The 17,392-nt window shown below is 38.2% G+C and overlaps 1 protein-coding gene across 1 annotated transcript in view; it reads right to left on the reverse strand.

Moving 5' to 3' along the window:
* Positions 1-17,392, reverse strand: part of dnah9 (dynein, axonemal, heavy chain 9) — a 113,772-nt gene that overhangs the window by 91,639 nt on the left and 4,741 nt on the right. Inside the window, exons 6-23 of the mRNA XM_016527147.1 lie at positions 16,431-16,664; positions 16,131-16,298; positions 15,933-16,049; positions 15,269-15,419; positions 15,068-15,182; positions 14,922-14,990; positions 10,348-10,474; positions 10,006-10,261; positions 8,669-8,910; positions 8,420-8,555; positions 8,114-8,310; positions 6,849-7,273; positions 5,576-5,798; positions 4,985-5,151; positions 3,174-4,044; positions 2,681-2,811; positions 1,582-1,708; positions 1,182-1,334 (exon numbers count right to left, since the gene is read on the reverse strand). Coding sequence (XP_016382633.1) covers positions 1,182-1,334; positions 1,582-1,708; positions 2,681-2,811; positions 3,174-4,044; positions 4,985-5,151; positions 5,576-5,798; positions 6,849-7,273; positions 8,114-8,310; positions 8,420-8,555; positions 8,669-8,910; positions 10,006-10,261; positions 10,348-10,474; positions 14,922-14,990; positions 15,068-15,182; positions 15,269-15,419; positions 15,933-16,049; positions 16,131-16,298; positions 16,431-16,664 — 3,909 coding nt within the window. The remainder of the gene's footprint in view (positions 1-1,181; positions 1,335-1,581; positions 1,709-2,680; positions 2,812-3,173; positions 4,045-4,984; positions 5,152-5,575; positions 5,799-6,848; positions 7,274-8,113; positions 8,311-8,419; positions 8,556-8,668; positions 8,911-10,005; positions 10,262-10,347; positions 10,475-14,921; positions 14,991-15,067; positions 15,183-15,268; positions 15,420-15,932; positions 16,050-16,130; positions 16,299-16,430; positions 16,665-17,392) is intronic.

A 17,392-nucleotide genomic window follows, 5' to 3' on the forward strand; every position in this document is an offset into this window, starting at 1 on the left:
TTAAATAGAGTATCTTGTTCTAAATATGCTTGACAATATTGTCTGGTATATAAACTACTTTTTATTTTGTAAATCATGGTAAAAATGTATTATAGTCTTTATTTATTGTTTAGAATTAAACAGGACACGTTCTAATTCATTAAAAAAAATACAATTTAAAGCTGAATTAAACTTTTATTGTTTTGATGCTTGAAAATCCATTTTGGTCCATGACCCTATTAAGGATTTTGTAAGCATATTGTGCAATGAAACATGACAAATTACACCACATGTGCAAAACATATTGAGTTCTGCCCTGGAGAATGACTGCTGTAATCAAAAACAACAAAATATTAATAACTGATTATGTTTTTGTTTTAGATGTATTCTTATAGGGTTCGTTTACAGTTGAACTTTACAGTTGAACCACTGATGTCACACGGACTACTTTGTCGATCATCTTGGTACTTTTCTGAACCTTGAACGTGGTAGTTACCTTGCTGTCTATGGGAGGGTCAGAGAGCCCTCAGATTTCATCAAAAATATCTTAAATTGTGTTCCGAAGATGAACGAAGGTCTTACGGGTTTGGAACAACACGAGGGTGAGTAATTAATGACAGAATTTTCATTTTTGGGTGAACTAACCCTTTAATTTCCTGTAAGCTTTTTGTTTTTCTATACATTTTTTGAATAGTAAAATAAAACCCATGATTCCTGTAGTTTGTTTGTTTGTCTTTTTGCCTAATCATTTTCTCAGTTAAATAAATACCTTAACCAAATTAGTGTTTTCTTCTTGTAGGAGATATTTTGATCTTGTAGGGTCATTAAAAGCAAATATTGAGAAGTATCCTCCCCGGACATCACTTGTGGCCATACTACACATCTTCAGTTTAAATCTGTGGGATTATTTCACATTTCAGTCACTTAGAAATGTAGCAGCATGCATCATCTCCACAAAGCACAAGATTTGAGTTGTTATTCATGTCTGTAACAATGTGCCAAGCATGCAGCATGTACCACTATCACTATTTCATGTGTTGTTAAATAAATAAATGAATATTTCCTAATTAAAATGCCTTTTGTAAAGGTATGCTGCAGAATAAAAACACGGAGCGTATCTGTCTCTGTAAACAAACTCCTCTAATTGCCCTCATGATAATTTGCGGTGCATTGTGGGTAAATAAGGCCGAGGCTGGCTGTACCTGGCCGGTGCAGTCGCAGGGCTCGTTGAACTGAACGTACTCGTCCTCCTTACTGAACATACCGAGCCCCGTCTTGGTGAGCTTTCCACCTGCGTCCGTTTCAAACTTCAGCTTCGCCATATTGTCAAACAACTTTGACAGATGCTTCTGAACCTGAGGGGAAAAATGTACGGCTTCACAACTGCACAGCTGCTATTTCGGTTCAATTTCGTCCTAATGTGACATATGGAAAACTTGCAGTGTGCATTCAAGACAACTTAAGAAACCACAATCAACACTGCCATCTAGTGGGTGCAAAAGACAAATAATGGCAGCACTGCACTGCAGTTTGGCCATAAGCACTACTTCGTGCTTAATTATTTTAGGCACATAAATATGTGTTTATGTGATGCAGATGTACCTGGTGAGGGTCAGTGCCACTGGACAGGATGTCCAGCAGGTCAGCAGAGGAGATGAAGTAGAAGCGTGGGAAGGCCAAGCGCTTGGTGTCCAGATACTCTGCCAGGGCTTTTTCACAACGAGACAATCTGCAAGAACATGGTCACACTCTGAATCTGAGAGATAATCAGTTTAGCGCAAAGCATCACGGTACACTGAAGCATTCCATGTGTGCATTCTGAAATGAGCACTTCCTGAATGAGGATTTTAAATTTTTTTCCAGCAGAGGGTTATCAGCGATGCTAAAATAAAGTTACTGTATGGCTTCAGAAGATGTGGAATATAGTGTGAGGGCATATTAAGTTCTTTAGATTCATGATGCTTTATTGGCCTTTTTTGACGCCGATAACGATACAGTACTGTACATTAGCGTATTGGCAGCACACAATAACGTTTATTCCAGTCATCTGCCACCTTAAATGATCGAGTGCTTAAAGCCGGATGGATTCTGATTGGCTATCATTGATTTTATCATTCATCAGCTGGACAAAAATTGTTCTGAAAGTGATTCCAATGAATTGTTCTGTATTGTTATCGCTATAATTGTAGTGTGAACTCACCTTTCTGTTAGAGTTATACTGCAAAAAATGATTTTCTTCTTCAGTGTATTTGATCTGAATCTCTAATCATTCTTAAACCAAGATACATTTAGAGAAGCAAAATGACATCAGATATTCAGTCTTGTTTTCTGAAAAATGTATCAAAATTAAGTACAAAATTAACAACAAGAAAAAAAATGTCTTGTTTTAAACAACATTTTGATGCATTTTTCAGAAAACAAAGTAATTTTGCTTTTCAAGTAAATGTATATTACTGATTCAAGAATGTTTAGATATTTGTGCTGGAGGAAAATGATTATTAATTCATTAATATTTTTTTTTGCAGTGTAGAGCGACTATTAAAACTTTATAGTTAGTGTTATAGTTTTAAAACATTTGGGGGCTGAAACAACATAAGGGCGATTACATAATGACTCAATTTGCAGTGAACTATTCCTTAAAGTTGCAGAGAGGAAGTTTTTAAATCAGACAAGCACATAATTCCAGAAAGCAGCTGCAGACCTGCCCTGAATGTCCTCCAGTTTGTCGTAGAGCCCGGGTTTATTGGTGGCCTCCACAACGTTAGGTGTTTTACTGGCGTCGTGCGTCAGCTCTTTGAAATCAGTATCAATACCATCGAAGCGTTTGGAGTCCTGTGGAGACATTCATGACAGAATGAGTCGAAACAACTTCATCTGCCAGAGAGCAAAAACCCAAAACAACCTCTGACATTCTGAGGAACATCTGCGCGTCTGGCCACAGGCACCCAATGGTAATTATCCAAATGTTTTCGGCCAAACGCACACGATGGACATTTTCATCTCTCATCTAGATCTATGAACACAGTGCCAGAGGGCAGGACAAGATGCTCCCTGAATCTGAGCGGCTCTCCATTAAAACATCTCAGATGTCTTGTTTCACATTTTATCTTTAGTATGCCATTTGTACATTCCTGCAAAGCTGCGTTTCGGGTAAATATTCAGAATAATATTAGAAACACATCAGCAAGCCCGACCTCTGGTAGCTGAGAGCGAATGTCGTCAGAACCGATAAAGATGCTCTCCAGGTGACTCCACGTCCTCTGAACCTCGAACCAGATGGAGATCACGGAGTCCGTCACCGAGAGCTTCCGCTGCCACGTGGAAACCTCCTCCAGGAAGAAGGAGATGTACTTCGACGTCATCAGATTCTGCAGCTGCACCTGGTTGTCCTCCAGCGTTTCGATCAGTTCCTCGCTGGACTTCAACAGAGGAATGTTAGTCCGTGGATGAGGCTCAAAATCAAACGCCATGCTGGTCCAGGTGGCGTCCAGCTCACTGAGCACCTTCTCCATGCCCATCTCCTTCACGGCGCGATCCACGATGCCTCTCACTTCGTCCTCGAAGTGGTGCAGGTTGAGGCGAAGCAGGTCGGCCAGCGTGGTGTCCTTGTCCATGGTGAAGCGCACTCCGGTGGCGTTCATCAGCTGCTGCCAGTGGCGAGGACGGATGGCCGGGTTCTGGAGCTCGGCGACGGCTCTCAGCGAGACTAGTGTGTTCTTCACGGTGCCGTCCAGCCCGCTGAAGGCATCCCACGGGCGAGCCTCTTTGTCCAGCGTGCGGAGCTCCTTAGAGAAGCGCTTGCACTCCATCTCCATGTCATCCACGTTGATCTGTCTCCAGGGCGTCATCTGCCAGGCCTCCAAACAGGACTGGACCACCAAGACCAGATCCCACAACTCCTTGAGAATGGGCAGCTCTTTGCGGCACTGCTTCAGCTGTCTGTAGTCTGATATGTTGACTTCAAAGAGATTGGCGGACACAATGAGCCCGGCCATCGTGGTCTCCATCTCCTGAATTTGGTCGTGTGCTTCGTCCAGCATCTCATGTGGATTCACACAGTCAAACCTGAAAACAAACCGAGGCAAATGCATGTTAGTGACCGTGGTCAGAAATGAACTTTTTTCATTAAGGGCCAGTATATGACCCAGAAATTGATTTACAGGCCATTTTTACCTTTGTAAGGGCAATTTTTAGAATTACCTTAATGTATCGGTGTTGCTATTTTTTTTTTTTTTTTATGTAAAATCCTACTTAAATTTGACCAGTTACTTTAATCAATGACAGTACTATATACTGATACCAATCAATTGTTTCAACATCAACGAAGCCATCTTTACTCTGCAAAGCTGGAACAGAAGCTGTGCTTATGTTGATTTACACAGACTGTTTAGGGTGAAGCTGGAATATCATGACAAAATCATTATTATTGATTACTGATAATGTAATAATGATTAATGTCGATTCATTTTATGTGGTGAAAATTTTTATTTTGGCTACAAAACAAGCTAAGAATCGTTTATGAATTTGTTTAGCACTCTTTGCGGATTAGAAAATCAAGACTTCACATTGGTTATTTCAGTAGCATATATTATATAAAAGCTCACATATAAAAAAAATGTGAGTAAAGAACACTGAAGCGTAAATAAGAACACTGAAAATGTAAGTTATGCACTTTCGCAGAAACTCCCATAATCACCGAAGCATCTACACTGCGAAATTAATCTTTTACATCTGTTCTGTACATGTTTATGATGAGAGAATTTGCGACTGCAGATTCAGAATTCACTCAGTGTAAATGTAATGCTGAAATCGACACTTTTCATTCATTTCACATTTCACTTTAATCTAATAATTAGTTTAATTGTTCAGGGGCATTTTTGCCACCTTATCTTGAATTTAGGGGGTATTTTTGTTCATTTTTATGAAATTTTTGCCCAAATCTCCCGTTAGTTTCCGTCCCTGCTGTAGCCATGATTACTGTTATCCTCCAGACTGTATCATGTACCTGAAAAAGTCTTTCTTGCGGAACTGCTCTCTGAAGGTGTGCTGCTCCACATCGAATGCAGCGCATTTCCTGCGTAGGTTAGCCACCTCGCCAGCCTGCAGCGGAGCAACATGCTGCTTCACCAACACCGCCTGCTTCTTCATGTTATTCCACTTCTCCGGCAGCACCTGTTCATCAAAAAAAAAAAGTAAGGTATCAAGATGCATTTCTTAAAAGCTGAACTTGTCTGTCTAGTGCATTTAGACAGAAAAACAATCTTAAAGTTATAAAGATAACCTCAATCTTGTCTTAAATCGCCAAATGTAAGATGTTTAATGAATTTATTGGGTTGCTTCATATATTACACTAGCTACATATAGATTTTTGTGAATATGGCCAAGAACAATCATGGAAATTCCTCACTGGTCTAAATAACACTTTACATTCAGAATCTACCCACAGAACATTAGGTTCATAGAATAGTTATTGCTAATAGAGATTGGCATGCTAAATCTTGGCCTCAGTTTAATGGCTTTATCAGTCAGATCCAGTAAAACAGTGAGTTTGAGCTTCTCTCACAGGTTTTCAGGATTAGTTTATAGACAAACGTACCTCTAGCTGTCTGTACACAAGCTCTGGGAGTTCCTGTTCATAAGTCTTCAGCAGATCAATGGTGTGCTGCAGAGGCTCGAACATCTCATCTGTAGTGCTCTGACGGTCTTTAACTGCCATCAGGTAACCCATGATGTCCACCAGACCGTTATAGTCACCCTCCTCCACCTTCTTACTCAGACCAGCCTCCGTCAGCCCGATGAACTCCTCCAGGTCAGACAGACTACAGCCACAAACATAACAGATCAGACAAGACATGTAAAAAATATCAGGCAGACCATTTGGTAACTTATGAAACCTGTTTTTACTTACTTATTTATTTATGTATGTATCTATTTATTTATTTATTTACTTTGTCCTAAATTCCATTTTTCTGTTTAAATTTTTCTGGATTCCATTTCAATGGTTAAATTAAATTGTTACACTTAAAAAGCATGTCTAATTATTTGAAATCATTAAACTTACACAATTTAACAACAATTTAATAGAAGTGTTACAAAAATTACATTTTTAGGGCCCCATGATTTTTTTTTTTTTTAAGATTCCGTTTTATTTTTCCAAATTGTGTTTTCCTTTTTTATTTTTAATTAAATTTTAACAATCAAAAAGCATGTCTAATCAATTGAATTCATGAAAACATTTTGTTTATTTATTTGTTTGTTTGGCCCAATGAACAGTTTTCTGAAATTCTTTGTTTTATATATTTTAATTGTTCTGTTGTTAACCAAATGTAGGCAAAACGTATTACCAGTTTAATAATTTTTTTAATCAAATGAAAATTAACAAACCCTGTAATTTTTTTTTTCGGCAAACAAAGTGCTGCAAAAGTACTGGTGTTTACTGTTAAAATTAAAACATGGAAGAAAAATTGTTTACATAGTACATAACAGTTCTATATTTCTGTCATAATTTCTTCAAGTTAAACTGAACTTTTATTTTGCGTTAATGGCACTGACCCTGAAAATGCGTCTGCTCCATTCATTCACGAGACACGCAGAACATGCAGGATTCATATTTAAATAGTATTTTTGTGGTTTAATATTCACAGACTATAGTCCATATGACCTTTTGATTAAGTGTATTGACCTACTTTTGATTTATTAATCCAAAATTTGCCCAATTCTGTGACATTCTGCATTAAACAGAAAATTCCATTTTTATGACTGGATTACATGATTGTGTCTGTGTTTTCCACACTGCAGAAATCATAGGGCCCTGCTTAAACTGGCTCTGATGCATAATTGTATTGTAATTAGGAACTCAGTGCTTTTACCTGTGCGTCACATGATCAATAAGATGCTGTTTGAACATGAAGCTCCACTTTCTGATGACGTTGAGCAGGGCACTTTTGAAGGCTCGTGCATCCACCCTCATCCAACTCTCAAACACATGGACGGGCTCCAGCCGCTGCACCTCCACATATAAGAGCTCGTACGAGTCCACCTGCTTGCGGAAGCACTCCAGAGTCGGAGGGGTTTCTGGGACGCCGTGCTCGGCGTGGGCCTCGATCTCTTCGCTCGTGAGCACATGACCGTACAGCAGGAACTGACGCATGAACTCCTTCCGGTCGTCCACGTAGAGGTAAGCGTAGTGTTCCAGGCTGTTACGATACTCACAGCACTGTCCCATGACTTTCCTCACGCGCTCCATCAGAAGATGCCTCCACTCCGCAAAGTCCACCATGTCCTCCATATCTGCCTGATGGAACAAGACGACTTTATGTAAACATATCTGATCATAAACCACTTGCATAAGAAACATGAAAACAAAATTCACTGCATTTACTTTCTTAATATGTTTTTCTGGGGTCATTGTGCACAATTTAGGGGAAAAAAAGATGTTTGTTCTTTCAAAATCTTTTATCAAAATGTAAAGACTTGATCTGCCTCTTGACAACATTTAATGTTATGACTTTCTGCTCCAATTTAAAGGAACACTCCACTATTTTGGAAAATAGGCTCATTTTCCAACTCCCCTAGAGTTAAACAGTTGAGTTTTACCATTTTTGAATCCATTCAGGCGATCTCCGGGTCTGGCGGTAGTTTTTTTTTGCTGTAGCTTAGCATAGATCATTGAATCTGATTAGTCCGTTAGCATCTTGCTCAAAAATGACTAAAGAGTTTCTATATTTTTCCTATTTAAAACTTGACTCTTCTGTAGTTACATCGTGTACTAAGACCGACGGAAAATGAAAAGTTGCGATTTTCTAGGCCTATTTAAAACTTGACTCTTCTGTAGTTACATCGTGTACTAAGACCGACGGAAATTGAAAAGTTGCGACTTTTTAGGCCGATATGGCTAGGAACTATACTCTCATTCCGGCATAATAATCAAGGAACTTTGCTGCCGTACCATGGGTGCAGCAGGCGCAATGATATTAAACACCTGCAAACATATTATGGTATTTTATGCTTTAGCACAGTCAGAAACCTACATACAGCACATTTAAGTCCTGCAGAATCCCTGCAGAAGTAGCATGGCACAGACACCATTTCATAGTATCTAAATCCAGATGAAGTGATGTGTTTGGCTCAGTACCTGATAGTGTGGGAAACCGCTGTGCTCAGATAATCGTGGCACAAGAGCAGAGATCCTAAAGACGCTATTGATGAGGCTCTCCACCAGATCATGGAACCCGCCTGAAGCACTGAACTCCAGCGACGGATAAAACACAATCTCAGGAACCTGCAGAAGCAGCTGGACCTCAAAGAGTGGGGCTAATCCAGCCTTCTGGTCTGTATCAGGGGATTGGTGTAATTGTTTAGTGCAGAACAATCAATCTCCAATGAGGGAAAACCCCTATAATCATTTCTAGTAAGGCTTAAAAAAAATCTAAAAGCACACCTGTGTTGTCCAAGAAGAACTTGAGGGAGCTCTCAACAGCACTGTAGAAACCATCAATGACCATTTCATCAATGTAATCCACATAAACCTTCCACCGCGCAGAAGACGGGTCTGCTTTGAAGAGTGACATGTTGTCCTGAAACAAAACAAAAAGATAATTCTTATAAGGAGTAGAAATGTTTGGGTGAGCGGCTCCTTTAAAATGAGTCATTCTGTCAGTTGTTATTTGATGGGATCACCGCTGCATACTTTCAGCAACAGATGGATCTTGGTTCCTGAAGCTCGGATCTGGCCGTACGTTCTCTCCAGACGCTCGGTCTTATCTTCCAGGTTTAGAAGAGTATCTTTCTTCCCCTCCTTCCTCTCAAAGACTGGGGTAGTCCAGCTCTTCATGATAGTCTGGATCTCCTCAACATTGTCTTTAGTCCTCTGTAGGCGTTGCTCCAAGTCATATACCGTCTCACGGATATCCTGGATGTATTCCCAAATCCCTACCAGAGAAAACTCATTAGAGATTTAGTGTATATAAAATCTAGAGTATATAAAGTCAAACATCATGTCATTCCAAACATAAATTATCTTTTTACAACAGAGGAAAAAATGTAAGACACTATGACTGTTGTAATTATTATGTGGTGTGTCCACTTCTATCAGCATGAACATTCTGCTAAACATCACTTTTTGGGCTCAACAGAAGAAATAAATCATACAGGTTTGAAACAACATGACTTGAACTATTTCTTTCACAAATAAAAAAAAAACATGAGTATGAAGAAGTACAGTAACATAGGCAGACTCATAAAAATAAGAACAATATAATTAAGCTCAATTATCAAATAAAAACACAAACTGATAAAAGATTTTGATCTGAGCCTTCAACAAACGTTCTACGGTGAAGAATGCTGAGAAATGCTGATATTTTGAGTTATTTTAGTATCATTGAAATACTATTATAGTTTTTATTAATACATTGAATCCATTTTTGTTTTTTTGTATTTTCCATTTTCATTAAAATTTTAGTTCAAGTTTTAGAAATGTTGTGTTTTAGTCATTTTAGCAGTTTTTATGTCTATAAAGTTGATTAATTTTTATTTCAGTTTGTTATTTAGTACACTAAACTAAATTAAATGTTGCTTTGACAACTCGCTGAAATAAGTTTTTTTTATTATTATTTTAGGTAACAATACATTTTTTATGGTTGAAATTTTTTAAATTTCAGTTTTAGTAATTTTAGTACATCAGCTTCAACTGAATTCAAATGAGAAATGTTGCTTTGGCAACTTGCTGAAATAAAAATGTACTTATATTTTCTTTCATGTAACAAGATTGTTTATTTATGGCTTTCATTTTTAATTTCGGTTTTAGTTAACTATGATAATGGTTTTGAAGGTGCTTTTGATGAAATATTTTATGGAAAATGTTCAGATATCACTGATGGAAGTGTCCTGAGATGTCACACCTGTGCTGCCCTGAATTAGCCAGCAGGATGCTGTAGTTTTGAGTGTTCATAATGATGTTTGCATCACACTAACGGCTGTAGTGGATCAATCTCAGTTATTTGAGGGTTTAGCACTGATCATCTCTACCTTGGCTTGTCCAGCAGAGGTTCTCCTCAGCTTCTTTGAGCTTGGCGTCAATGTCTGTCAGCTGGCTCTGGATCAGCGGCATCTCCACCTCGAGCATGCTGCTCATCACTTTGTTGTACCAGTTGGTTGTGAGCTCCAGATTGGCCACATACTGCCACAGTAGCTCTCTGTTGGAATAAATGTCTGCAGCCATATCTGGAATGACTTCAGCCTGTCTGGCCTCCAGGTACTTCACCTCCCGCAGCACAGAAACCAGCTACAGGGCGAGACGAGAGTCAAGTTCGATAAGGGAACTGGCCTGTAGATATTAACATATGTGTGTGAGGAGAGCTGCAGCCTGACCTGCGGGCTGAAGTTGACAGAGATGAGTCTCGTTCTCTGCTCTCGGGATATCAGCGGCTTCTGGAGATTAAACTGTGACTTCTCAGCCACAGAACTCGTCCAGATGTCATACAGTTTCGAGGAGTATCTGGTGAAAAAGGCAGCAGGAGAATTACTAACATGTCATTTTTTGATGTATGCTAAAATTAGGGAATTTAATGAAAGGCTGCTCTTCATACATCAATAGTGGGCAGTGCTTCAAACTGCCAAGATGAACAAAACATAAAGAAGCTTCTTAAAAGAGCACTCCATACAAAGATACCTTTTTGGCATCAAATGCAATTGCAATGGAGATTTTCCAGCTGGATTAGATGGAAAGATAAACGATTGCATGAATTTCAGTCTGTGCAGAAAAAGTAATATAGTGCACAAGCCAGATGGAACACTTTAATAGTGCACGCTTTTGCTTGTTGGAGCTTGACAGTATGAATCAGCATCCACCTTCATTCTCTCAAACATCTTTATTCACTTTCACAGAATAAATATGGGGTCAGAAAATGTTTTGAGCTACATTGATTTGAACGACAGTACAGACAGGCATGCTGAGGGATTGTGAACACTTCTTTAGTGAACATCCACATGCATCAAGGCTCTAAACAGGCGAACTCTTAAATATTCAAATCTCAATTTTAAACATACGCACAGTTTTAGACCATCAAATGCTTATGTAAGTAGGGTTACGTGTGTAAGGTTTTAACTGTTGGTACAGCATTCATCAAGAAGCGCGTCGGGTCCCTGTACTGTTACAGTAATCTCTTTATAGGCCGATTGTGAGAGGCCGTACACTCTGGCCTTTATTGGATTTGGTATGAGCTTGATCGTCTTATTAGAGTTGCAGAGCTGCGGTCCATGAAATCAAATATCGCTTTGCTTCACACAACTCCTACATCTCAGTGTCAAGAAATAATGACTAGAGATACCAATAACAGCTCCAGCTAGATTGTGTTTACGCAACATCGCTGATTACCATCATCTAACGAGGAGGCTTAATTTCTGACTGGAGAGAATGCAGATCTGGCTCCTTGGGAAATGCATCATTTGTTTAATCTCACATGAAGGGAAACACACACATGCATCACGTCCTTGGTCACATGTAACATGCATTCCTACATCAGCAACGCTTTACACAACCATTGTTCAAGCTGTGATATGGAAGCATTGCACGTAATTGGAGAAAATTAGACCCTGAAGTAATAATCTACAGACACTAGCGCCTAAATGAGCAAATAAATCATGTTTTATTTGTTTATTCCATGTTGAGCTTGAAGGTCCCTCAGCAATACCACCCTATCTTCACGTTACACCTTACTGTTCACGCTTGCAGCAGAGAATATATAGGTCTTTCAATAAAAAGCCTCATTTATTTTAACAAAGGTGGATCATAGCGGTCTATACATTGGCTAAACAAAAACGGTTCATCTGGGATTAAAGTTATCAGCTGAGACACACAATCAAAATAAACATGATTAATAACAGGGATTTAAAGGGGGACCAATTATGCAAAAAACACTTTTATAAGGTGTTTCAACACAGTTGTGTGGCCACAGTGTGTGAAAACAACCAGCCTATAATGGTAAAAATCCACCCACTCATTTTTTTATAATCCCAATAAATCATAAACTGTCTCTCTGAACATGCGATTCCAGATTTCTCCCTACGATGATGTCGTTGTAGGGAAGAAATCCCGCCTATTTGTGACAAGACACAATGCTTGAGTGAGAAGCAGCAGTCCACCTTTACTGTTTTCTTGCTGTAGCTGCTGGAGATATACAATGTCAGCGCCAAAGAGGCCTTACAAGTGTTGTGTTTTGGGATGCACCAGTGAACATAGGAGTCATATTTGTTTCATAAACGTGCGTTTATTACGCACAGTACAATAGTGATGGCCGCTTTTGAAACACTGCTTCATGAAGCTTCGAAACTTTTGCAAATCATTTGTTTCGAAACAATTGTTCTTACATGAAGGTTCGGAGCGCGTATCAAAATGCCAAAGTCACGTGATTTCAGTAAACGAGGCTTGGTTACGCCATAACTGTTTCGAAATGTTTCAAAATTTCAATACTTTACCTTAACATGCGAGTTCATTGAGATCGCCCCCAGCGGCGAACCATTGAACCAGCGTCTCTAATCACGGATCAGTTTTATCAATTTGTTGACATTTTTAATGAGACATTTGTGTAATTAAAAGGATGCGTAGTAGTTAATAGTCTCTTACTGGCCTGTTTAGACAAGCTCTCCATAAAACAAACAAAACAAGCCCCGCAAATTAATAATAATTATTTAAAAAATACATATTATATAGACACTTCATATTTAAAGGTATTTTATTATTTTGATTGCATTTTTTATTATTTTGATTGATATATTATACTTTCAAGAAAGCATTTGCATTGGGTTTGAAAAAGCTTTTTTTTTGTTGTTGTTGTTGTTTGTTTGGGGTTTTTTTTTTGCATGATTTGGCAAGAGTTTTGTTGCATTTACACAGTTTTGACCAGCAGGCCTCACCAGCGTATGGTATTTAGAGTGAATAATTTTACAAACTAATTTGTTCAATTGATTGGAAGCTTCGAAATGGTTTGTTTCTCCCATCATTACAGTACAATCAGATGACCGACTTTTAAACCAAGTACGTTTTCTGTAAAGATAACAGGCTTGTACTAATAGTGGAATGTTTATTTGCAAATGCCGTAGCATGAGCTCTTGAAGCTCCGCCCTCTTCTGAAAAGGGGGCCGGGAGCACCGGCTCATTTGCATTTAAAGAGACAAACACAAAAACGGTGCGATTCTCCCTAATTCTTCTTTTTCATCTTTTAATTTTTCCTTTCTAAAATAGCCTACCGCTTACGTACACTCAGAAAGTCCTCCAGTTTTATGGACATTCACACAAAGCCCAAACATTAGTCAGGTGTTTACACATTTTTGTCATCTTATCCTCTTTCACCTAATATATTTACTTGAAGTACACCTGTACTTCAAGTCCACTTTTTATAATTAAGTAACACATTTGCATGTTCACTTCACGGTTGTCTGACATTGGTTATGGTCACATGACATGCAAGTAAACAAATATAACATCATTTAATTTTCTTTTTTCTTAATTTTTTTTTTTTTTTGATTGATTGATTGATTGATTTAAAATTATTTATTTTATTTAAAATTGTATGATTTAATTAATTATTAGCTTTTCATTAAACTCATAAACCCCCTGCAGTTCCTCCACAAACCCAGTTTGGGAAACTTTGACGTAATATAATGTGTAAAGCACTTCATGTTGTTAATAACAAATGGAATATATTTTCTTACTCTTTGTATTCTTATGCCAATATGGTACAAGATCATCCTATTTAAATCAATGTCATAAACGAGTTAGGTCAAAAGTAATCTAAAAGTAATCTAAATCTAAAATATGTAATGTAATGGATTACGTTACTAACTACAATTTTTGTCATGTAATTTGGAATCAGTAACGAATTACAATTTGTAAGTAATCTACCCAGCTCTGCACTAGGGATGCACGATATTGGATTTTTGCCGATATCCGATGTGCCGATATTTTTCAACTTATTTTGGCCGATACCGATATATTTCCTTTTGTTTGGAAACAACTCTCTCCTGTGCAGAAATTATAAGCAAAATATTTTAGATTTTGGTTAGTTTTTAATAAGAACTTATTTGTTAGAATTAAATAAACAATAATTAAGTTTTTTTTGACAGTACATCGAAGCTTTGAAAATAACTATAAATAAACTATATATCAATCACTGCATTTTGTTCCCCAGAAAGATGCAGTGTTAACCCTAACATTTTATTTTAAGATTTAACATCTGTAGATGGTCTAAAGCAAAAGAGTTGTAAAAATTCTGAAAATCTTTTAGAGCTTATGATTTGTTTAAAAAATAAAACATATTGCACAATAATTAATAAATCAGTATATATAAAAAATTTTAATTTACAAGTGTCATGTTTGTGATTTTTTTTCCATGTAAGCTATAGCTTCTGACCTTTAAATCAAAACATATTTATTATTTTATGACATCAATTACTGCTTTATTTAATCAGAAACACAGTCTAAATGTTATTTGTGTAGGCTATTTTACTTTTAATTTAATTAGAAGTAGGCCAACAGCGCCTCCCCACAGATTAAAACTCCTTACCGAATGGGCGTTAGGACCCGGGGGAGGCTGCCGCTGCACCTGCTATTACTGTTTACTCTATCACACACCTAACGCGTCATTCTGTACGTGCATTCTCAGTTTAAATGCAGCGATCCAAAACAGTGAATACAATCATCATTCAGACAAAACTTTGCTTCAAGAATGAGCCCACTGCTGACATGATATAATCACTAGCACACCCTGAGCACATGTGAGTTAACGTATTCCTCTTATCGGCAAGACATATCGGTATAATTTTTCATATCGGGCCGATGTCGATATTTACATTTAAAGCCATTATCAGCCGGTTCCGATATCAGTCCGGTAATATCGTGCATCCCAACTCTGCACACATACATTTTATATAATATTTTCACTGACCCTTTGAGTAGCTGCATCAACTCATCGTATTTCTGGATCATCTCCTTTCCATCCGCAGACTCCATACATCTATTATCACACAAATAAAGTGGTTGTTTAACACAGAAGCAGTTGCAAACGAGCCTTCCCAAGCATAAGATATTTACGGGTGGTTGATGAATCTGAAGTTATTGTAAGGGATCTGTATGCGTTCCTTCAATTGCTGGACAAATTTCAAACCTCCGGCAACCACAGGCATGTTCTTGGAGACAGGAGAGTAACCTGGAAGACCAATAAACAGCAGATGTCAAATCAAAAACCCAAGTTAATAGCAAACAGCCCGGTGATGTTGTTTGTGAACACTGAACCTTGGGTTTCTCCAGTCTGCATCTGCTGCTTGAAGATCAACTTGCAACATTCCAGCTGCTTGTCAAACATTTTGATCAGCATCCGATATCTAGTGTGAGCATCGGCTGCTATCAGGGGTCGCTCCAGCAGTCTGCCAAACATGTCCAAAACCTGCCAAGCAGAGACTCTTTGAAACTGTGTTGTGTTTATTGTATTTCAGAAACACAAATGCTTTCCACCAACTTCATTCAAAGACATACTTTTTAATATTATGGTTCACTGCACTATCAACTGCAAAAATCAAATATAGCAGAAATGAAAATATGTTCCAGGGTGGAATATTCTGTTCATTGCAAGTTCAAATGACTACAACTCAAAAATACACAAAGAGCCTAAAGCGTGTTTTCTTCTCCTGCAGGGTTCAAACTGAGCTCTGTTAAAGATCTGGAGTCTGTGGAGATCTGTGTGCATTCCAGTCTCAAAATTCAGGCTGCGTTCCTGATTGGGACTTGATAATATGCAGGTATCTATAACTCATTAAAGACAGAAAAAAGCACTGAAACTGTCTATGCATAATGTCCAAACTCTTAGTTATTACCAGACCAGGAGCATGTGTGCAGCTCCCCACCAAAAAAGGCTTTCAGACATTATTTTATCGTCACATTTTCAGAAAGTTTTGCTCACCTTGAAAGCATGCTCCAGACCAGCAGCATCATCAAAAGCATGACAAAAGATTGTACTCAACTGCCGCTCGGTATTCTCCACCTTGAGCTGAAACTCCATGAAATCTGCTTCAAACTCCTACAAAGAAGCATCGTTTGTTACAGCTACTTCAACCTTCAGTGTTTGTGTTGTGTTTTGTAGGAGATGCTGCCCACTTACCACATTACTAACATCAAGGCAGTCATACGGCTTCTCTGAGAATGTTTTATATGTCTCCAAGAAGTCTTCATGTAAGATCTGGACTCGCTGGCTCAGAGATTTTCCTAGAATCCCTCCAAACTCGACCTTCTCCAACTTCATCATATCAACTACAGTCAGCAGGAGAGTCTAGATGATGACAATGAAAAAGAACCAGACAACACTGATAATACATTTTGCACTACAGACGCTTAAAATAATTCCATATATGGCCTAAACACACACTTATGTGAACATGTGTGAGTACGTCTCTCCACTTACTTCAATTGTTCTGAGTCTCTTCATGAAGTGATCCAGCCCGACAAACACCAGGAGGGGTGAGAAATCCCAAGGCTTCACCTCATTCTGGTTCCTCTGGTACTGACTCAGATTGGCCCTTCTGTCCTCATATGTGCTCTTGAAGTGTGTCAGCCCATCTATAGCCATCTGCACTCGGGACAGGCTCTCCAGCACATCACCCTTCAGGATGTCCTCTGGGTTCAGGAAACTCCGGGCCTGACAAACAACACTTATATGTAAAGCTTTCTCTCATGATGCGCCGATGAACCAAACTGATCTAAAGGTGTGTTCACACTTTTGATTCAAACTCTGGTGCAATTGCTCCATTAGTGTGGTTCATTTGAACAAGTGTGCAGATCCTGCAGATACCCGGTTATTTTATGGTACCATTTGAAATTACTATTTTTATTTATTTATTTATTTTTCTTTGAATAAGCCATTTTTAACTGTCCTTTTTTTTGTTTTGAGAATGTTCTGTAGGCCCCTAATAAAAAATAGGACCTCTGTACATTTGTTTGTTGCAAATTTGCAGACAATGCAATTGAGATGTTTACATTGGCTTGTTCAACTGACAACAAAGTTTCCCTTCTGAATTAGCATAACTGCACAAGTTTTATAGTTAATAAAATCTTTAAAAACAAATTACATTAATTATACTTTCATTTTCTTCAATAAAAAGGAAATTGAGTAAAGGCCCGTTCACACCAAGGACGATAACTATAAAGATAACGATAAAGATATAGTTCTAAAAATCGTTCTCAATATTAAAGAATAGCAGAGTCCACATCACAACTATAACGATAAAGGCACAGAGAAACGATATCGTTGGAATCACTTTCAGAAAGATTTTTTTCCATCTGATGAACGATAAAAACATTGACAGACAATCAGAATCAATCCTGCTATCACGAGTTTGAGAATTTAAAGCGGCAGACGAGCGTGCG

Source organism: Sinocyclocheilus rhinocerous, unplaced genomic scaffold (assembly GCF_001515625.1).
Source record: "Sinocyclocheilus rhinocerous isolate Xijiao unplaced genomic scaffold, SAMN03320098_v1.1 scaffold792, whole genome shotgun sequence".
In the NCBI taxonomy this organism is placed as follows: domain Eukaryota; kingdom Metazoa; phylum Chordata; class Actinopteri; order Cypriniformes; family Cyprinidae; genus Sinocyclocheilus; species Sinocyclocheilus rhinocerous.